The sequence below is a fragment of the Silurus meridionalis genome, chromosome 20 (genome assembly GCF_014805685.1).
Source record: "Silurus meridionalis isolate SWU-2019-XX chromosome 20, ASM1480568v1, whole genome shotgun sequence".
Taxonomy (NCBI): domain Eukaryota; kingdom Metazoa; phylum Chordata; class Actinopteri; order Siluriformes; family Siluridae; genus Silurus; species Silurus meridionalis.
In genome coordinates this window covers 7,067,103-7,090,427 of record NC_060903.1, presented here as the reverse complement: position 1 = coordinate 7,090,427, position 23,325 = coordinate 7,067,103, and the positions used below count along the sequence as shown (strand labels likewise).

Here is a 23,325-nt window from a genome sequence, read left to right as displayed (position 1 = left end):
GAACCACATATGGCAGGAAAGGTCAGGTGACCCACTTCCTGTCTATATAGTGTAGTTGAAGGCCAAATATCGTTGATTTTTTTGCCATATAAAGATCAGTTAATTGGCAATGAAGAGCACATGGTGGGAAAACGTGACTCTTCTGTGAAAAGCTTTTAAAAAAGGATTTTGTAGAGTTTTATGGTTAAAGCTGCGGTCCAGATCATGTGTTATAAGGGTTACAGACGTGTGTTCGAGTCATCATTCAATGGCGGTATGTGATATGAAAGTGATCATTCATTTGCTGTCACTCATTTGCAGCGAGCCCCTCTGTGATGATATCATGTAGTTCGCATTATGCTACAGGAAGTGCTTTAACCCATTTATTCTGACTGTGCAAATAAAATTATAGGTTGGCATGATTTTTTTATGTGGCTGTTGCAACAGGGGTTGGACCAGCTTGAGGGCACAGGGTTTAGTGTTGCCACATCACAGCTCCTGGGTTCGATTTTATACCAAAAATAAAAACCTGCCTGTACATGAGATGCTGAATAAAACTTGTACTCAATACCATGAGGAAAAAAGGTGTGTATGTGGTTGATGACCTACAATCGATCTCGGGGTAGCTTTCCCTGGTGCCCAGAGTTCCCATGATAGACTCTGGATCCACTTCACTCGAATAGATACTGTGAATAACTGGTCACATGACCAAAGCCATTTGTAATGTATACACCCAAGAGAGGAGAAGGCTGCAAAAAATGAGCCAAGTTAACATATTTTGTGATTCTTTCAAAAGATTATTATTTATATTTCAGTAGATTTCCATCATCACATTTCTACCTTTCTTTTAAAGAGTAATGTGAAAGGACACACTTGTAAAAGGCACCTCAGATTAGTATAAATGCCTTATTTCTTGTTCTTGTATTCAAAATGGAACGAAATACTGTCCATTTCCAGTTTCGCGTTTTATTATTTTTACTATGTTATTGTGTTGTAAAAAATTGCGGTTGACCTTCTCCCATCCTCACACATGACCTCTGGAGTGCAGCCAGTGTGACCGGTTCTTGGTCAGTTCTCTTTCCAAAGCCCTGCTTGACATTTGCTCAATTTGGCTGTGCAGCCAGCTCTCAGGAAGAGTCCTGGTTGTTCCAAATTTCTTTCATTTAAGCATTACAGAGGCCAGTATACTCTGGGGAACCTTAAATGCAGCAGAAATGTTGGTAGCCTTGCCCAGATCTGTGCTTCAACTCAATCTTGTCTACGAGCTCTGCAGGCAGTTTCTTTGACATAAGCTGTTTAGTCTGGGAAGACTTCATCCAGTCATCTCTGGAAGTTGAGTCATATCAACTGGACTTCTATCTGGCTGGATCAAATCATTTTACTACTCATCTGAGCAGCTTCTTTAGTCTTCTTTGGCTCAGCTCTTTAGCTTTATATGGACTTTTTATTCATACACAATATCATAGATGGTGCAGAGAGGATGCACATGAGCTACAAGCATCATAGCAAAGAGTCAAAATATTCAGGTCTTAGTTATGTAGATGTTAAAGGCTTTTGTAGCGTACAATAACAAATTATGAGGGAAAAACCTGAAGCGATGCACATGTGTAGGTATACATGATAAAGGGACAAAAGATGTATTTTTGAAAGACATTCCAGTGACAACAAAGTAGAAACACTGATGTGTCCTATTTTTTATGCTCTGAGGCTTTAAAATAAATTAAATACATTTCACATGCATGCATACTTGGGAAATATTTGCGACCTAAAACAAGGGTACAAATGGGTTTTTCTGCACACTCCTAGCCCATGTCTAACTCCATGAGTCTTTTCGGGTTGGAGACAAACCGAATGTGAGCACTCTAATTGTTTCTCAGTCTGCCCAAGCCTCTCTTGAGGATGCTGAGAGGCTTCCGTCACGTGACTGAATAAAGGAAAAGAAGAAGGAAAAAAAAACAAAAAAAAACACAGGGGGCGTGGTTTGGAGGTAGGGGTGGGTATCAGGGAGGAGAGAGAGAGAGAGCAGGCTTTTTGTACCTCGGAGTATCGATGACATCAACCAGCTCCTGTTCTGTTCTTGAGCGCGCCGCCGACCTAAGCTCGTGCAGGAAAATGGGGGCGCGTAGATAACGGTGTTGGAAAGAGGTTTAACCAGAAAGCTTTGAGTCACTGTCTCAGCCACAGTCTCAGTCTCTGTCGCTCTCTCTGTCTCGGTGTCCGGATACGCGGAATTTACCATCCAGAGCCCAGAGGGGCATGAAGCGCGTGCACACATGAATTGGTCGCATCGCTGCAAACGGAGCGACAACAAAGGTAAACGGCCTTTCCGTGATGTTTCAAGAAAAATGCAAAATAACTATAAGAATATCACTAATCACATGCACTGATCATGCATGCATTATTGTGGTTAGGTGGCTATGTTTTTGCATTTGATTCTAGTTCGTGCACCCCACCCTAATGGAGCGTTTATCAGCTTTGTGCAAAGACGAGGTTCGTTGCAAGCAAACAGGACGCTCGAGAGAGATGCTTTGTGTGGATCGGATGCCAAATATTCTGGATGAGCCTTTTGTGTTTCAGGATTATTGTAAGGGTGCACCGGTGAGCTTGGTGTTAGCTGTGCACTACGGGATGCTCTCGGTGCTGTCACGCGCATCCCGTGCTTTTGGCCACCCAGTAGCACAAGCCGCGCGCGCGCTCGCTCGCATTGTTCGCGTCATAATGTAATCCACCGGGGAGCTTCAGTCGTGAACGCGTCCCGACGCGCGGCCTTTTGTTCCAATTTCACTTCATTTCAGACTCCATTAACTTCTGCCCTCGCTTTCTTTTCTTCCATGCAATTTGATGTTTCCAAGCGCCTCCCCACCTCCATAAAGCTTCTAAATATCAGTACAGCCTTAAGATTATATGTTTAACAGTAACCTAATGCCCTGCTGCATTACTCAGTACTGTTTATACACAAATGATAGCTCGTGCCACAAAGCTTCAGATTATCACTCATATAGTAAAACCTATGAATAAAAAATAAATGGAGGGGAAATATTTCAGAAGAATCTGCAATGTGGTTTGTGCAAAAGTTAACAAATGTCTTTCATTTTTTCTTTCTTTCTTTCTTTCTTTCTTTCTTTCTTTCTTTCTTTCTTTCTTTCTTTCTTTTCTTTAAGAATAAGAATGCATATCCACAGATGTACCTATAGGTAGTGTTTTTTGTGTCTAATCTGCCAGGGCATAAATATTGCACAGGATATTTGAGAATCGATCAGAAACGTATCACGTATCGATGCAAATCTATCGCATCCCTACAGCACGATATCAAAGTGTAAGGAACCCGGGTTTGTGCCAGAGGTGTACCTCAGATCATGCAGCAAGTTAGAATGCAATGCATTCAATGCAAACAATAAATGGTAAATAAATTCTTATCATTTTTAATGATCCTTATATTATGATAAGCATCAGTAGTAGACACATATACACTATTTATACAGAGGGGCTATTTGCTTTGTTGCAATAATGAGCCGCAATTAATATGTGTATATCTGTATATTGATAAGCAACACCAGATTACTTTGCTGATTAGAAACAACAGGGAATACTGACACAAAATAAAAAATACAAAAAATAATACAAAAAATAATAAATGTTGTATTGTAATACCTGTAATATGTAGTTCTAGAAATCTTTCCCGGCTAAATCAGAATTTTTTTACTGACTGGTTTCTGTCTACTAGAACTATATGCAACTGTGCCAGTGGATGTGAGATCTTTTTTTTTTTTTTTTTTTTTACATTAATCTGTGTAGCCTAGATATTTGTGGAAAGTGGTGATTAAATATCAGGTACGAATCCAGAGCCTTTTTTTGTGTGTGCTGGTTCGAAACAGACATGCGTATCAGCGCTAATAATAATCCTTGAGGAGCCAAACGCATTGTGTCTCGAGAAACTCACACTACCCTACGTGGTACGTGAACACTTTCCTGCTTCCTCGGTCCATTATGTTCTACTCACCATTTTTTTTGTTGGGGAATTACTCATTCAAAGCGGTGTGGCGCGAGGCTGGATGGAGGAAAATCAGCAGCGAGTGGGCCTTAGAGCTTTTTATAACGTTTACAGTTAGCTATATGCGGTATGCGAGTGGGTGAGCATCCTGTCAGAATCTCCGCACAAGATTTTATCATGTGTAGCAAATGTTATGCATCAGCATAACAGAATGTGTGTTGTGGTAATGATAAGGTTACGTGCAGCTAATAAATGACCTTTGGTTACTAAAGGCTACTGAAACCATCTTGGGGTAAAGGGAAGTGTTTCTGTCTGTGAATGTTTCTATCCAAATTTATTTCATTAATAGATTGAAGATGATTGGTTTAATAGATTGTAGCACCAGGGTGGCACTGCAGCATTGTTTCCAATAAAGCCAAGTCTAAAGCTTTTAACACTAGTAGTGTATATATATATATATATATATATATATATATATATATATATATATATATATATATATATATATATAAACAGTAATTTATTGTTACAAATGTAATATATTCATTGTATAATTCTAAATTGCAGAGTCCTTACCAATTAGGTTTGCATTTGTTTATGTGCAAAAAAAAGCCTATTGTCCATTTATAATGACTTAATATTGAAATTAAAGAGTGAACATTATTTACCAAAAGGCAGCTGTTGTTAAAAATTAATGACATTGTGGGAAGTTACCTCTAAGCTTTCATTTATGTTACTAGTGCGAAAGTCATCAAGCCATCTCATGTTCACAAATTTTTGAACCGTAAGTGCCATCTGTTCATTAAAAAAACAAAAGGACCAAATCGACATTACGGGATTTAGAGATGAACTGTTTTTAATGAAATGATGTAGTACCTGAAATGAGAAACCGTAGAGCGTAGTCATTTTGATTGAATGTTATGATGGAATAAGATACATTTGGTGGAAGTGTGGTGGGGGTAGCTCAGTGCTTAAGTTGTTGGATTTATGATCAGATGGTTGTGGGTTCAAATACTAGCCCCCTGAGCAAGGCCTTTAATCCTCAACTGCTCAGTTGTATATAGAGAGAATTGTACGTTGTTGTGGATAAGGGTGTTTGCCATTAATGTAAAAGAGAGTTGTTGGAATGATTTATTATTTTTTTGGGACTTTTAAAATTTGGGAGTTGCTTTCTCTCTCTCTCTCTCTCTCTCTCTCTCTCTCTCTCTCTCTCACACACACACACACACACACACACACACACACACACACACACACACACACACACACACACATCATGGCAATCCGTCAGGTTTAATTACTTGCTTCCTGCAGTTCCTCCTTAACTCTTCATTACCACTGTAACACTGTCGAGTGAATAATCAATGAGTTGTGTCTGAGGCCTTTTAACTTATTCACCGTGACAGCATTCAAATTAAAACTTCATTTGCATTCTGAGCTTCTAATTAACAAAGGCATGAAAAAAAGCATAAAACAAAAACCCCACTCACTAAATTATTTCAAATTTAATATTTTAGAAATTTTTCCTTAAATATGCATTAGACACCCCTGGTTTCTTAATCCATTTTCCAGATTCTGATCCAAGAGTTATGGATGTGGCGACTGCGCGATGTGCAAGGAATAATTTATTCTTCGGTCTTTGATCTTCTGTTGGTGGGCGCTGTGAAGCGCATTACTGATCGCCTAGAAGGGAAGAAAAGCTAAGAAAAGTCAAGATCTTTGCTGCAGTGGCCCCACCATCTCTCAAGAACACAAGGGCAGTATTTACATACTGTAGGCTGGCGAACATCTTAAAATAGGACAGAGTTCTGGAAGTGCTAATGCTTTCTGCATTTATACATATTACATTAAAAGAAAAGATAAGAATAGTAAAGAAACATAAGAACAGAACATTTCTGTTTTATTTTACTTTGCTAGAATTGCCTCTCTGGCTATCAAAATAAAATTATATCTGTAGTCAGTTTACCAAATGCTTTTTTATTTCATGTTGTTTCACTTTTATAGGCTTTAGTTATATCTAGATTTACTAGAATTGTTGCTAACCGCTAGTTCATCAGAGGAACAATTTATCTTAATTTGCCTAGCATTGGCATTTAAGATTATGAACACATAAGAACATTATTTTAGAAGCTATTGTACATAACTAGAACCTCTGGCTAGCTTTAGTTAAGATCATTGCCCAGTTATCCTCTTAGAAATTATTTGGAGGTTTTCTGAAGTACATGGTTGATTAGCTTTATTAAAAATGACAATCATAAATATGCATATGATTTTGATTTGCTTTTTAGATCTCTGTGTCAGGCTAGGACATGTAGCTAGCTATGGCAAGCTTGAGATAAAATGATAATTTTTTTTAAATATAGACCTTAGAAGCTATTACCAAGTTATCTTCAGTAGATGATTGGCTAGCTATAGAATAAATGTATAGTTTTACTAAAAATATAAACGTATATATGGTTACTTTTGCTCACAGGCGTTTTGTCAGTTTAGCACATTTAGCTAAAGTACTTAGCTAGCTTTTTGAAATTATCTGTGTGTATATATATATATATATATATATATATATATATATATATATATATATATATATATATATATAATAAATATGACCTCTCAGAAATCCTGTCAGGTTTGCACATGTTGGCTTATTGGCTAGCTTTAGTGAAAACAATACACTTTTATTACCGTGACAGACGAAATAGTCCCTCCAAAGAATTGCTAAGGTTAGCTTATGTAGCCAGATGCCAAGTATTAGCAATGATGATCATCTATAGGTGTTATTATAACCATGTCAGGTCAGTTTATGGAACTTACACTAGCTCCATTTAAATATGAACTCGTAGTCGTTTTAGGTCAGCTCATGACATGAATTCAATATCTATTGAAGTGATTTTGACTTCAAAGTGGACAACTAATATTTTCTGTACAGATCCAGAATTGTGGAATTATCAGAAATGAAACATAATTCCCATTTGCAAATGACACACAATGCAGTATGTACAATGCAAAGTGAGTTGTTTTAGCTCAAAATGTCCAAGACACTGCCACTCCTTATAAATGAATGCATTTGTAATGTATGTATAAAAGTTGTTGATATATGATGACTAATTAAAACAAATATATAAAATATTATTTTTTTGCGGTTTCAGGTTGCTAGAAATGTGTTTGGGTTGTCATGTGACAATGGGTCATAATTATGTGTTTCTGAGAGCAATTCAAAATATTCATGTTCATATAGAAAGGCTGACTTCCATATATGGACTCAATAATACAGGTACCATCTGTGATTTCCAGTGTGCAGAAAGAAGAAAAAAGATAAAATGAACATAAATCTGGTTGTAGAGAGATGCTGTGCGTCTCATGTTTTACTTTCAAAATATAAAGCACGAATGATAGCTCAAGAACTCTATACAACACACATATACAAAGTCATTTGACTGGTAACAGTGGGCAATGTTAGAAAACAAATCCAACACCTCAAAAAAAGACTAAAGCTAATTGGATCGAATAGCAAACAGTCTTATTCATTAACCAATGAAAGAATGCTAATGGAGACCATTAGCATGACATTAACTGACACTTAGGCCTTCAGGCTTTATACACTATTAGCAGCATTAGCATTTTTAGAGACCTTACAGCTCAGTAAACAGGTCAGGCATCTTGTTATGTCCTTTGTTTACACGTAATTTTACATTCAATTATTCGACAGCAACAAATGAGGCTAATTGCAATCCAAGCACAATGAGATTTTATAGGAACTGTGAGACGAAATGTCCAATAATTAAATCAGTAACCAGCAGCAAGTGTGAGAACAGGGAGAGCACATGGGTTTGGTAAAAGTGCTCGTACTCTTTATAAACATAAGCCACGAAGCAGTCAGTTAAACAAATGATGCAGTTTACCAAGTTATGTAAGAGTAACTAACGACAAAACGGCAGATAGCCTAACAAACAAAACTGCGAGCAACACATATCATTAATCACGACAACAGGTAACAGCACAGCAAAAGAAAACGCACCCATAGAGACTTATACAGTGTGGTTTGTAACAGCTAGAACCTTATAAGTGTTGAGACAAAACTGCATAACCTTATGCATAATGCAGTGAGCTGCATATCTGAAAGGAAATGGAAACATATTATTTTATAGACAAGCTGCTAGCTTCTTGTATGTCTCCCTATTAATATAGCATTGCCATTTTCATACTAATATTTGGCTGTGCATTTATTCGTGAAAAGGTATTTCTTGCCTGCGGTAACAAAATATGCTTTATACATTTGTTCCAGGTGCTTGAATGTAATTTAGTTGTAAATTAGGCATCATAGTGTTTTTTGATTTTTAATGCTTACACTGGTAGAGCACATCAATTGTAAGAAACGGGCTACTCAATCTCGACAAATCTCAAGATGGCACCTTGAAATGTCACTTAACTACCGCAGCCTTGCCTCTTCACCACCCTGGCTTGCGAATCTGATTGGCTGGTTGAAGCATCTGGATGAATTTGACAGACAGCCCTGAGAGATGGTGTGAGAGATAGTGATAAGATGGCTGCCAGTTATTCTGCACTGGTCAGGAAAAGGCAAACCTGCTGAATGCAGGGATATTATTTTAGCGCTTCCCATGGACAGTGGGTTTGCTGTTAATTTTATAATACAAAGATTGACCTGCAGCACATGCAGTCTGTCAGAAGAATGATTTTAGACATATATTAGCGTTATATGATGTGTAAGTGTGTATGAATATTGATTGTGTTTAAAGGAAAATTATTTCCCAAGCCATTTTAATCTGGGGTTATTCCGTTTAATTTTCAATTTCATATTTTCGCCTATGGAAAAGGAAACGTGTTTCCGCTAAGTGGTGCGCAGATAAATGTGTAGGAGTTCGTCAGTTTCGGTCAAACTAGCTCAATAGAAACAGTAAATGCAGAACGAAAGCGTTTCATTCATCCTCTAATTCATCTAAGTAGTTAGGACAAAGGCATTACTTTCACGTGGGTCCTGAATGCTGCTGATGCACACCGTAGGTAGAATTTCCTCTTCATGTTCGAGTGAGGCTTGGCTCCGTCTGGCTGAACTCTAAAAGAATGACGCATAGCCTACAGTCAGAGCCCTTTACAGTCTACATGAGCGTAGGGAGTCCCTGGAGGGCGCTTCACCATATAAAAGGCACAGAATGGATGTTGAGTTTCCCTTGTCATGACTGAAGCATCTTTCTCAATGGAGTTTACTGTGCAAGAAAGTGGAAGAAAAAAGGCAGGGGAAAAAATAACGTCGGCTCTATGAGGTTAATGCGCCTCACAAATGCTCCATCGCTCTGTTTGCTTGAATTTTTTTCTTCTCTAGCACTTGCTGTTTTATATTGTTTTCAGAAAAAAAGAGATCAATGTACCAGTGGTGAGGTTATCAGGTCTGAACAATGAATAGTGACTTTGCAATAGAATTATTTTCAGCACAATGTATCTGGGGGAATATTTAAAAGCTTTTGTATATTTTTCATTAAATCCTGGGAAAATAAGTAAAGGCAAAATAAATGCTGAGAATTCTGTGCTTTCTTTTAATGCTTAATTTTTTTTTCATATATTAGTGTGATATTTTTACGAATGCTAATTGTGTTTGAAAGGAACTCATTCTCTAGCCATACATTTTTTTTGTAACAATTGAAATATTTTTTTTTTACCTGTGTAGAAGATGTAGAAGATCTTTACTAGTGCCACATGAATAATTGTGTAGAAGTCCATCTGTGAGGTTAATGCGCCTAGCTGATGCTTCATCACTCTGTTCGCTTCCTGGGGTCATAAGTAATGGCGAAATGATGACGACTGAATGGTCCAAGCTGCGTTTCTATGCTTTTCCTCCCTCTTAGCTTTTTCTTCTATTGATTCTTCCATTGTGATGTAGATACCCCCTCATACCATCAATCATAGTGATCAATAGTTTGTCATTGCACGAGCGTTTGCTCGTCACTGATCAAACCCCTGCGATAAAGACCTTAAACAAGACTTATGTGGACACAGGAAATAACATCTAATATTACTTCTACATGTCAGCGCGCAATTGGTGGGGCGAACTATTTTCTATTCTAAATGAGATCTGTGCCTCTTAGCAGTCTTGTTAATTCCCTTTGAGATTCAGGATCTCTGTCTCTGCAGTGCAACCTGATCCTGATACAAGCTCCTAAAGCAATTGGGCTTACTGTAATACAACATCAAGAGGATGGTGCATTGTGGCCATCTAAAAATACAGCCCATTTTGTTTGCGTTTCACTCAAACAAAGGTACAGGCGTGCCTTTTTCATTTGGTGGCCAGCGCGCTCCTGTGATGTGAAGAGCTCTCTGGGTTTCATTTCATTGACGACTATATTTCTGATGACTAAAGACTGAGATGGTAACGTGAGGAATAAGCAGCGTGAGAGCTCATATGTGACTATAAATGAAAGAGATCTTCACAGGGATTTAACCAAAATTGCATATTGTGTCTCAAAAATGATGATATGAGACTAGCCTTTTTGTAACATACACATATATTGAGTATTAGAACAAAGAATAAATTGCATTCTGATTTATAGCAAAAAAAATCCCATGTACCGCCACAATGGTTCTCTAGAGTACACCCTCTGCGTATAGCATTTCACTATTTTAAACTATTAGCCACATAAACACAGAGCCCTTAACTAGAGGTGATGCATTTACAGTGGTGGTGTGGGAGTGATAACTACATTTGTTTAATAGCATTTTAGTCAGTAGGACAAAACTTGGTTGCCATAATCAGCATTATTTAATGCCTCTCAGACAAGAATTAGAGTTTTTTGCAATCAAATTTGAATCTTCTTTGTCTGTAAAGTGTTTCAGGTGAGAAAATGTAATTTCTAAAACTGTAACAGAATTATTGTATGTTTACTGCTGTTTGTCTGTAAACCATTAATTATATACCTATTTCTAAAATGTCCAAAAATACAACGGTTACAATCTTGAGCATTTTTATGGTCTTATTAAGATATATGGAAAATTCAAATAATAAAATGAAATCGTAAATTTTTTATGCCCTACATTCTACAAGAAATTGAAAAGAGAATATTTAAAAGAAATTGCATGAATTGTAGTATTTTGATGCTCAGAGCAAAACGATTTTGGTAAGATCATTATTAATTAATATACCATTAAATAACAAATAGACCACCACACTAAATTTAATATAGCATTAAATATATCTTATCTCTGTTCTCAATGGAAACACTGGAAAAAATACACAGACATAAATGGTAGCAATGTCAGAATGGTCTGGATTTTAACATTTTCTCAAACTCAGCTACATCACTCGAGTCCACAACTAGTCTCAACTTGTTTTGTACCCACCTGCTATATTTCCTAAAAAAAAAATAAAAAATAAAGCAGGTCTCAAAATGCAAAAATTTAGTATTCTGCTCACAACCATCATGGTCCTGACCAAGAAGTGAGGAATGAATGAAAGCTGTTAATGAAACACATGCTAAGAAACCTGGTCTTTTTTTGTAACGAAATCACAATTTTTGAGCCATAGGTTCTACATCAACTTGATGAGAGAATATGGAAAAGAAATTCCTTGAATCGTAATATATAGCTGCCCAGAGCAACTGTGGTCAGAGGTTTTGCAGTTTGAGCCAATTTTCCCATAAGCAACACTGCATTCACTTTTCACATTAGCCCCAAAGCATTCATTTCTGCTTTTATTCATTGGTTAAGTAAATTAAACACAAATACTGTATCTGTACTGACATCATTATCAATCTGAAATGTCCATTGCGATTTGTTTTACCACTAAATTCATATTAAGTTATAAATGATGTTTGAATTCGATCCATTTTAAATCTCCAGAGTGTCACTCTGCTACAGTAAGGCTCAAGGCAGAATTATTGCTGATATTTAATAAAGCGTTGACGGTACATTTAATTTTTTCCTCATCATTTCTCAGTATAATGTGTCAGACATTTTGCAATTAATTTTTTACCTGCAATGAAATAAAAAAATTTGCTTTTCTTTATCGGTGAAGAGAATATCTGTTTAGTAACTATTTCAAAATACCATTAATAGGGGTGTAACACTCTTCAAATAGCCATACCTTTATTTAAATTTGCATTTAAACACACAGCTCCTTTATAAAAAATAATTAAAATACTACCCTAACATTTAATATACCTTACCTTTATGAACATTATATGCACAGACATAAAAAAGAGATAAATGCTCAGCAATGACTGAATTCTGGCTATGACAGTTCCACGAATTCAGCTATATCACTTAAGTTTATAACTTGTCTCTGGTTTTGTTTGTACCTATCTGCTATATTTCCTAACATCTATACCTTGTTCTGTTTCTCAGAATGCAACAATTTAGTAGTCTAATCAAAACCACATGGCCCTGACCTGGCTGCTACTAAATATGTTTGAATGGACACTGTAAATGTATCACATAGTAATGAACCTGGTTTTTGTTTTTCCTGTTTTTCGCCTGCATTAAAATAAAAACCTGCCGACTGCACAATGTTTTTCTTATGTCAAACAGGATCATGCTCCTAATGCACACCTCTGAATGTTTCTAGCAGGGTAACAAAAGGTGTATCTCCTTTTTGTATCTCTGTTTCTATCTATTTAGTCCACGCTATCTGTTCTTTCTTAATAATGTATTTGTATTCAGGTACATCATTTGCATTTGGAGCATGTGACCCGACCGAATACACTATGGCGCCACTCAAAAGTGCGAAATTAGACTAGACCTGACCCAAAAGGGTTTGATTTATTTAATGGAAGTCACCTTTTGAGTAGTGTTAGGATGAAGGACTGGGTTTACAGCTCAAAGCAAATGTGAGCATGAACCTTTTTGTTAATTACTTGGCCTACACCTGGAGGACATTTTCTTTTTTATCCCCTCGACTGCACAGGAATGTTTTGATTAGTGTCTCCAGATTGTCCAAACTGACATGCATATGCTTTATCCAGGCACACCTGGTTCAGAATGCAGATAGTTTGGGTTAGTTTTGACTTGATGCTGTGTCCGTGAATTTGTATGTCATCCGGGCGTGATTAGATCGTGTCGACCTGGAGCGAGGGATCTGCCAAGCTGAGATAGGCTATGCTAATGGCAGGATGTGTTGACAAGGCTGGGGTGCTCTGATTGATGTCAGTCACACTGGAGGTTATTCTCAGATTGGGGTGCTCATTACAGAGCCGTGATTAAGACAAGATGAATGAGATGCGAGGGGAATTTCCGGAGGTTGTGAGAACGCTGTAGAAAATGTTTTTTTTTTTTCTTCAACCTAATGGTCTTGTGTTATATAATATAAAATAAAGGTGAATAAACAGAGCACCTGGGTTAAGTAAGCTGTCTCTCTTGTTGTTCTTTTGTAGAGAGATGTGAAGCATATAATATATAAAGGAAACCCAGGGAAAATTTCATTTTCAGTGTTTCCATGGTGTAATTAAAAAGGAGTCTTAGTGTGTAATGAAAAATGGAGAAAAAACGTGGACTATGGAATGATTTATAGACTCACTGGGGCGGTGCCATCGAACTCTTCATCTATAATAACACTAGATTAAAGGGAACGGGTTTTGCAACACCCATTTCTGGGGCAGATGAGGTTGAAGTAAGCTTTTATCTCTGATTGCTGATAGTCTATTAGACCTATTTATGGCCAAACAGTAGCTCTTTCCCTGCTGGATTGCCTCCAGTTCACCTGCAGCTGAGAACAGTTATAAAGCTCTAGTCTTCTATGATTTTATATTTACTAAGTGTTAAAAACCCATCGGATAATGTCATTGTCGTGATCTGTGCCGATGATGAAACTTGTGCTTTTAGTCATCTTTTCAAGGCCTGAATTATGAAAATGCATTCTGCTACTCACAAAAAGGCCTGTTTAAAACAAAATGTCTGCACTTTGCATACTGATTCACAAATGTTCCACTGGAACAGCTTTACACAATGAATACACACGTTTTCAGCCTTGTTTTTTGCGAAATGAGAAATGAGACCCCTGGACAGGTAAACACAGAAGACACTGTAGAGAGAAAAATGTAGGAACGGTGAGAAAACAGCGAGGGGTGAGGAGAAGAATCAGTCCAAAGAACACAACAGAAAATTTCTAAAATTTTAGATCATTTCAAACTAAAACATAACAAAAACATCATACAGTGCGTTCACCTTTTTAAAAGTAATTTCTGATTGATTTTAAAAATTCAAAAGATTTTTTATTAAATGTATATATTTTATTAGCATTTTTATGTAATATGGCAATAAATGCACTAAATGGGTTTACTTTTCACATATTGCGATTTCAGCAATAAAAATAAAAAAAAACATTTTAAAAAGAAAAATTATTTGTTCATATAAAGAGCCCAGTCTTATTTTCTCTTGTATATATAGTATTGCTGCTTAATGAAGAAAAAGTACTTCTTATCTGATTACTTGATTAATCGATGGACTAATCGGCAGCCCTATTCTCAAGTTTACACCATGACAGGCTAAAGCTGTGATGTCTGAAGTGTCATAATACAAAATGTCAATAATATAAATCTTAAAACTCACTTTCATTTATCTTGATGACCTCTATTATATATTTACACCACACAGTATAGGGTTTCCTCTCTTAGCGAGTAAAGAAACACCAGTAAAGATCTGTGTGAAGCATCAGCAATCTGTGTTGTTTTCTTGTGGAGAATTCCAACACCTTTGCACTAAGCTGAGCTGCACTAACAAGCTCTTGATGTGTGGCAAATAGCCTATTTATAGTCTCTTCTTATTTCATTTAAAACTCTAGTACAACTCATTGTTGGCAGACCTTTTCTTTATTTCCTGCAGTGTTTGGGTTTCGTTTGTTATGGTTAAGAGACTTTGGGACAGACTGTTATTACCATCCCTATGTAGGAGCTCTGGTTCCCAGAAGCATAAAAAAAGAAATATAAATATGCCCAAATTATTGGATTTTCCTTTTTTGTTGCAATAATCCATATCTCAGGCTGAATGTGTTTTTTGCAGCATGCGGCCTCTCCTCTGCTCCCATATCCGGAAATAGCAAAACCATATGTTTGGTAATTACCTATTTGGATTTTGGGGACCTCTGAGAGTGCAGTGAAGACTTTTCAGCTTATCACTGGGATGCAGTAATATAACTGGAGCAATATTAAACTTACACAGACTGAATGGTGACATGTCAGAGAGAGGGAAAGTTATAAAATAAAAAGAGGAAGAGACACTTTTTATATCACGTTAAATTCTATCGAGAAATGCAAGGCGTTGATTCATGTTCTTTAACAGCAGCTCTGTATTATATAAATATAATACTAATATTATATTAATGTTCATTAATGATGTGGTATTATATGCAGGCCATTGATGTGTTTCTTTTTTTTTTCAAATCTAATTTTCTTTGTTTTGCAGATAGTCGGTTAGCTTAATTAAAAAGCATTGTGTATTTGAGAAATGCCTTCAAGTATTAATGTTATATAGTATCTATAGTATAGATATACAGTACTTACATATGTAGTATTATAATAGCATTAATATTATGTTTTGGTAGTGTAGTGTTCTGGAAATTAATGGCACGAGTCTCCAGTGTGAGAGTTTGTTAGTAATCTTTCTGTCACAGGAGCATTTTTGTCTGATTCATTAAAGTGAAGCTGGTAAGGTGTTGACTTTTTTTACTGCTATAACACACTGTATATCGAAACAAGAATTGGGATACGACTTTTTCAGCCATATGTGGTTCTTCCTCGAGCTGTTACCACAAAGTTGGAGGCAAACAATTGTAATGTCTTTTGAATGCTTTAGTATTACATTTTCCCTTTTTTTAAATTAGGAGACCCAGAACCTTTTCCAGAATGAAAATGCCCTGGGCTTACAGTGAGCTCCATGAAGATTTGCTTTACATGGGTTGGAGTGGAAGATCTTGAGTGGCCTGCTATATCCCTTTGACCTCAACCCTATTGAACATCTTTGGGATAAATTAGAATGCTGACTGCACCCCAGGCCTCCTCACCCTACATTAGTACTGGGTTTTACTAACACCCTTAGAATTGAATGATCATAAATCTCCAAAAGCACACTCCAAAATCTATCGGAGCATTTTCCCAGAAGAGTGGCAATATTTATAACAGCAAATAAGAATTGAATATGAAATGGAATGTTCAGAAAGCACATACAAATCTTATGCTCAGGTGTCCACAAACTTTTGTCCTTATAGCATATCTGTGTGCTGCTCTTGTGGACGATTGTATTGTGTGAAAGACAATTGTGCTTATTTTTTTTATATTTTTCTTTCAGCATTGTTCAATCAATTTAATACCCAATGAATCCCACATTTGAATGTGAGGACACTTTGAGAGCAGCACAATACTTCAAAATGTCAAGTAATTCTTTTATTATCTTTAAGATAAAACCTGCCTGCTGAGCTGTTTGTGAACATAACTACTGTGATTTCAAGGTGTTAAATAACACCCTGCCACTAGATGGTGCATTCTCAGAGATGTGATCTTGTTCATATGGTTATTGATTGGTTTCAAATGATACCTCTTCATTCAATGCTCTCTTCTATAAATAAAGATTTTGAGTGTTTATTGTGGACTCTAGTCAGTATTTGTAAACTTGTGTACCTTACACTGTTCTTTCTGCTGTGTGTTAGATTTCTCTACTCTCTTCTTTCAGATTTCCCTTTTGCACCAGTTTGTCTGTGTGGTTTGGTGATGTTTTACAGGCTGTGATTATAGGACCCTGATTCTTCCATCGACTGCTGTGGATTTTTGTTACCTCTTGTGGATTTAATCAGCTGCACACACGAATTCTGCCGAGTCCTCAACGCTACACAAGGGCGTTCGAGTAATTTGCCAACTGGAGGGGGTGTTTTTATGTTAATTGTGTTTGGGGGGAATGCTCCTCTGGGAGGTGACTTTTGGAAAAACCAGCATTTAAATATGCATTTCTGATGGCTTTTGACAGCAGCATGCAAACACAGCAGCGCAAACAGCATTACCGTCACAGCAAAACAAAGCAGTCATTTAAATGTGTTGTAACATCCAGGAGGCAAAGCACATAGAGGAGACTTATTAGTCATTTAGCCTTATATTATTAGCATAGAACATGCACACGGTTCCTCTTTTGAAACGGAAAAAAGCTGACAGGCCGGGCAGACTAACTAACAAATCGAGCCTCCATGTGCAATAACAATACAACAATTCTGTACTGTGGAACACTTGTCCCATTAATGCTAGACAGACGATTCAGTGGCCGCTGGGAAAATTCAAATTAGTGGCTACAAAACAGCAGCTTGGGAAAACTGCTTTTGCTTTTCCTAGATTTCAAGTGCTCCCCCTTTTCTTTTCACTACTTCTTTTTTTTGTGCTTTTTTTCCTTGCACATTTGCAAAAGCACAAGATAACAGGTTAATACGTGAGTTTGTTAGGCTTGCAAATGAAGTATTAATGTGATTGAGTATTACACCTCTGCAGTAGTTTTTAGTCTTCCTTTTGTAGCAAGCAAAAAAAAACGAAACAAGCTGTAATATTAAATTATACCAGCCTGAGGTTTCTGTAATTCATATTATTTGACCGTAGCTCACTGCTAGCACTGGTAACAGAAATTTAGCCTATACCTTAAAGTTTGCAAGTTGGCATTGAACCCTTAGCAGTATGCAGTAAAAGCAAGAGTACAAACACTTTATAGGATGAAATATTGAAAGTAATGCAATCATGCAAGATTAAATCACATAAGTGTAATGCCGAAGAAATCAAACCTGGTAAATTGCTAAATACACATGGCTATAAGATTCATAAGATTCATCATTGAGTTCCACTAGAATTTGGGATGCGGTCAGCATTTAAATTCATTCTAAAAGTGTTCAATAGGGTGCGGTCAGAGCTCTACAGCAGGGCATTTAAGATGTAATTCATTCCAACCCATGTAAACCATATCTTCATGGAGCTCTCTTGAGCACAAGGGGCATTGCCATGCTAGAACAAGTTTGGGTTTTCTGGTTTTAGTGAAAAGAAATGAAATGGTATCTTATCCAAAGACATCCCATACTATAATGTGAGCCTTCAAATTTAGCTGGAAAAGTCAGATTTCCTAATGTTTTTTCCATATAGTGTAGCTAAAACGTTAGCTAGCTAAACTCAATCTTTGGGTTCAATATGCTAATAATGCTGAGCATTAGCTGTCATTATACAAAATGGTGAAATCAATTTGTGTAGCTAATAATAGAAAAGAAAATGAATGCATTTACTTTATTTACCTTGGTGTTGTTTTTTGTTTAAGATTTTTGAACAGAGAGCTTTTTTAGTAAGATTTTATGAAATAGCACAGGTGTCATTCACGTGTTGTAAATAAATAGCCCTTAGAGATTACGTACAGACGAAAAAGAATTTAGCCGTAGATCTTCCCACGGTACATTTTGTTATGCATGATGAACCGATTATTCATGGTTATCTAAATTATTAGGTAAAAGCAGCAGATTGAAATGCATTTCAGCAGATTTGTTCTTGTTTATGTACGCCTATTACACAGCACATGTAAATTTGAAGTGAAATGGTTTCAGGATCAGTTTTATATTTTGCTAAATTTGACTTGAATTGGATGCATGCCCATGTAGACTAATAACCATAAAAACATTACCATAGTCTGTTTTTATTATTTTTTAATTCCGAATGAAAACAAAAGTGACATCTGCTCTTGGATCAAATCCATTACGTCTTCATCCAAGTTATGCAAATGAGCAATCATGAGAAATGTATCAATTTATCTATTTTTTAGCACAATCTTTTATTAAATCATCTATAATTGTATTTGTAGTTTATAGTAGGTTTCCTGCGTTAGTATATTATCTGATTACGCCTCGCTTTTAACTCTGCCGGTGTACCTCACTTCTTACTGTGTATTATTTATCATGCTTCCGGATCGTTCTGCGTATGCGTTATGCCCCCTTGATGCCTCGCCATCTGCTTTCGATGGGTTTGGCTGCCATGGCAGCTGGGCACAGAGGTATTAAAAACACAGAGAGGCTTCAGTTATCACTACTTGCTAAAAGTAGCAAGCTTTTTCATTCTGGGTTAAAATTTGAAGGTCGTGAGATTGTTTAATATGTACTGAAACTACTGTGTATTTTTACCACCTCTACTTTATGTGTGTGTGGGTGGGTGAAAGTGAGATGAAAAATTAGTTGTAACATAAATTAGCGCCATTAATTTGACGACGGCAGAGTAAGTATCAGCCTCCCACATCATTACAGCCGAGAAAGTAAAGAAACTTGCTTGGCAGTTAATATCTCAGAAGAAATCCATATTACAATATAGAAAAGTCAGACGTGAAGGTCACACGAATGAGTCTGTAAACGTGTGGTTGCATGCGTGTGAGTGTAAGCATGATTCCCTCGTGATGGACTGGCGTCCTGTCCAGGGTGCATCCCTGCCTCATCTTGACAGCTTGCAAAGAAAGAGGACAAAAAGTAACTAGAATATATTCATTCCGCCATTTTGTGTCACACACTACTTACCAGGCTTGTTTGTAAATAATGGTGGAAATGATCAATATAGCCCCTAAGCTAGTTTTCATTAGGCAGTGTGAATTAAAATGCCTATTAATTGCTACTTAACACAATGATGTTTAACAGCTCTTTACCTCCATGGCATTGCTAAAAAGAGAAGAAGCTTAAACGTACAAATAAAAGCCACCCTCATGTACCTATCTGAACTGTGACACTTTTAGGTTGTTTTTTTTTTTTTAAGTAAATTGATTTTTTTTAACCTTAGAAATTGCTCAAAGGACTAAAAAGAAGTAGGTTCTTGATTACCAGGGCAAATCATGAGGTAGGTCACCTGGTCAATGAATTTTAGCGTTTAATGAATACAGAAGGGAGAAAAGGTAAAAAAAAAATTATAACTTCTGGGCCTGCAGCCAGAACAATGACTCCTGTAAACCAGAGCAATATTTAGAGCGTTCTACGCCGAAGGAATTCTGGGACCCACCAAATGAAAAGTGAGAAAAAGGTAATTGGTAATGATTTCTTGTAAGACTTTTGTAAGATCTATTAATGCCTCATAAAGCTGTAATAATGTGGTGTTCATGCAAAACCTCTATAACTAATAATGTCCAGTGTATAACTGAGTAGCAATATTTTTCAGAATTATAAGCATTATTTAAATTATTTAAATGATTAACCAGCTCTTTTATTTAAAAACGATATTTTTTTAGTGCAAAAAGTGATATTTTATATATTCAATTATTATGTATGATAAGTACATAAGTACTTTGTTAGACATTATTATTATGAGGTATTTTTTTGAATTTATAAAAGTGCTTTTAAGGATACAGTACCAATTTAAACAAAATAACTGTTTAAACAAGACGAAAAAAAAACCGAATATAGTTTGTTCATTTCTGATGTGTTTAGGTCATGATTTTGTTTAATGAGCAGTAACACGATTCTAATTAGTTCCTTACATAATTAAGAAGTGACAATAAAACCAACTTCATATATTTGTTTGTCAATAATGTAACCATTTGTGATGCATGACTACATGCAGCAAATGGTAGCCTAACCAATACCTGGCCTATACGTGAATATTTGCTTTATTTACAGGTTATAGTCGAAATACATTTTTGTAAGTTTGTGTCCAATGTGGTGGGAATTCACCTGCAAACGAGTTCAAGATCAAAGACTGGAAAATATATATAAGGTTCCGCTCATGAATTATTCATTTCATGATTAGAAATCAACATCCTGTTGGAAGACAGAGTACTCAGATGATCATATTATCATATTGTAACATTGTCTGCCCACTTCTATCCTCCTCACCATTGTTTTCTTCACCCCACGTATCCCCATCTTACCTCATCTATTTCAGTTATCATTCTCTTGCCCTTGCCTGTCTGAGACTGTCTGGGTCAGTTCTTTAGACACAGGAATGTCAGTACTTTCTTCCAAAAGTGCAACTTTCTAAGATATAAATACATTTTATTTCCCCATTTTGTGAGTCCCTACTTCCTTCCTGAAAACACAGATTGGCAAAGCAGGCATAAATTGTATTTGGAATTTAAACGTATGCAAGCATTGTAATTTTATTGTGTAAGAATTAGTGCTGTAAATAATTATTATTTTATTAATATATAAAAAAGAATTTGTTAGTCTGATCAAATGCATTTTAAAACTATATAAAACCCTAATTCAGGGTATTTATGTATAAAAGTGCACTTAAAAATGCAAACATATTGAGCCACATATTGAGTTTAACTATTTTTAATTGAGATATATTTATTAGCTGCTTGTTGAGGAGTGCATGGGTTTTTTTTCACTCATGCTGGGTTGTTTCTTTCTATAAAAAACAGCATTTGAATATGCAAGGTGAAGCAATTTGTGTAAATCAACATTTATATTGTTTTTAATGATACTTGCAGATGGCGAGTTGACAACCATGCTTAAAAAAAACTCAATATCAAATATAATAATTTTTTTTTGACAATTAAAGTAAAAAAAAAAAAAAGAATACACAGACATTTTGTTCAGTTGTGACGATATAAGCTTTTAGAATATATAATTAATTTAATTTGTATACTAATATCATTCTTTCATTCTATCAGTGTCATCTACATTGTTGTAAACCCACTCATATCCTCCTCGCAGAATCATCATTTATTTATTTATTTATTTTCAGGATTTAAACTCTCTAAAACCACAAATTTCATTTCCCCACTTTCTGTTGTTTTTTCAGATTTGAGAGAGAAGAAGAGGGATGTCTTAAAACATACTAAAATCAGTATTTTTGCATTCTTGGCGTCACAGATTGCGATCCGACTGACCGGGATTTCTTAACACATCTCCGGGTTCAATATATAAGGGTCTACAAGGTGAGCTTTCCAATTTTAAAATTGTTTTCAGGAGAGGATGTAATGAAGGTCTAGACATGAAATGCAGCAAAAGAGAAAGAGAGAGCGCAGAAACGGAATTAAAAATTTAAATTAAAAAGCTTGCCTCTAGGATAACCTTTGTACCTGCTCCATTTGTCATAGCAGTATGTAGTATATAAACGTGATATTTTCCGAAATCTGATCGCCTACCATTAATTCTGTGATAACATAGCAAGACCAAAACATAATAAAACTGGTTACTAGGGTTATACGATATATTTCGTCTAGGATAATCTTGTTATTGTTGTTTTAATGATGTCTAAGTATAATTGATTCAGTCTGATAAAATGCATTAAGAAAAGGCAGAAAATTTGTACATTTATATCAATTTACAATATGTGAAAAAGTGACTCCCCTGTAAAAAATTATATTTGAATATTACATAAATACTGATTTATTTTTCTTGGTAACAGCCAAATTGTCTTATTATTCTAATTGACTGATTAAAATGTAAGAATTTGACTTAAAAGTTGAACTTTTCAGAACAAACAGCTTTTATAAAGGTAAAAAAATGCCCATAAAAGGTAAAAGTCAATTTAAACTTATTGGAAAAGATTAATCTGTCACTACTATGAACTGACCTCCATACAGAATATAAAGTAAATCCAAAATTTCAGGAGTCAGCTGTCCACGATAGTCCCTAATGTACCAGCATAATAACACACTCAGCAAAAAGTTGTAGAATTATCGTTATCGATAAAAAAGAAATATCGATATAATTCTTCGTCAATATCCCACACCCGTACTGGTGATGACTTTTTCTCATCTATGAAGAAGCTTGTTTTTTTTTTTGTCCACTGAATTATCTTAACTTTTGATGCGCAAAATAATTTTTGAATGAATGTTTTTATGCCGACTAAATTCATAAACGGAGAAGGTATTAAATAAGCCTTTTGAAGCTTGCAGTGTTGGTGTAGAATGACTAAAAAGAGGCTCATTATACATTGTCAGGTAGAATAAGTTGGTGTGACTAAATGTGTGTATGCTTTAGTGTGTGTGTGTGTGTTAGAGAGTGAGCCGGCACACAGGTGACAGTGCTGGACTGGATAATTTGTCTGTTGATAAGTCTTGGACAGCGTTGTGTTTTTGCCCGGGGCTGGCAGTACGACAAAGCATCAGTGATTTTCTCATTAAACAGAGTCCGTACCTTTTTTCCGAGCACACCGATTGGCAAAGCAAATACAAATGGCACCTGGAAAGGAAACTTGCGTAGGCATTCCACTTTTATTGTGTGAGGAGGCAACGTTTCCTGTTTATAATTGTGTTGTATCCAAGATTTATGGTATAATTAAATTTTTTTTTGTTTTTTTTGACCTATTCTCATTATGGTTAACATTTTCCTGTTTTACCCACAATGCCATTCAGCTAGGCTTGTGATAGTTGGCAGCAGTGAAATTTATCCCTTGAGTTAATCCTTCAAGTAGAACGATGCAGCGGTG

The 23,325-nt window shown here is 36.0% G+C and overlaps 1 protein-coding gene across 10 annotated transcripts in view; it reads left to right on the top strand.

Annotated features, from left to right (window-relative positions):
• Nucleotides 1-1,993: 1,993 nt before the first annotated feature.
• LOC124403191 (receptor-type tyrosine-protein phosphatase S-like) overlaps nt 1,994-23,325 on the top strand; it is a 135,718-nt gene continuing 114,386 nt past the window's right edge. For 7 of the 10 annotated variants that reach the window (XM_046876836.1, XM_046876829.1, XM_046876828.1 and 4 more), the window contains exon 1: nt 1,994-2,292. In XM_046876836.1, the coding sequence (XP_046732792.1) occupies nt 2,253-2,292 (40 nt within the window). In that variant the 5' untranslated portion in view covers nt 1,994-2,252. Of the gene's footprint in view, nt 2,293-21,690; nt 21,827-23,325 lie in introns of all 10 variants that reach the window. The other 3 variants (XM_046876834.1, XM_046876833.1, XM_046876830.1) reach the window with 1 other exon arrangement.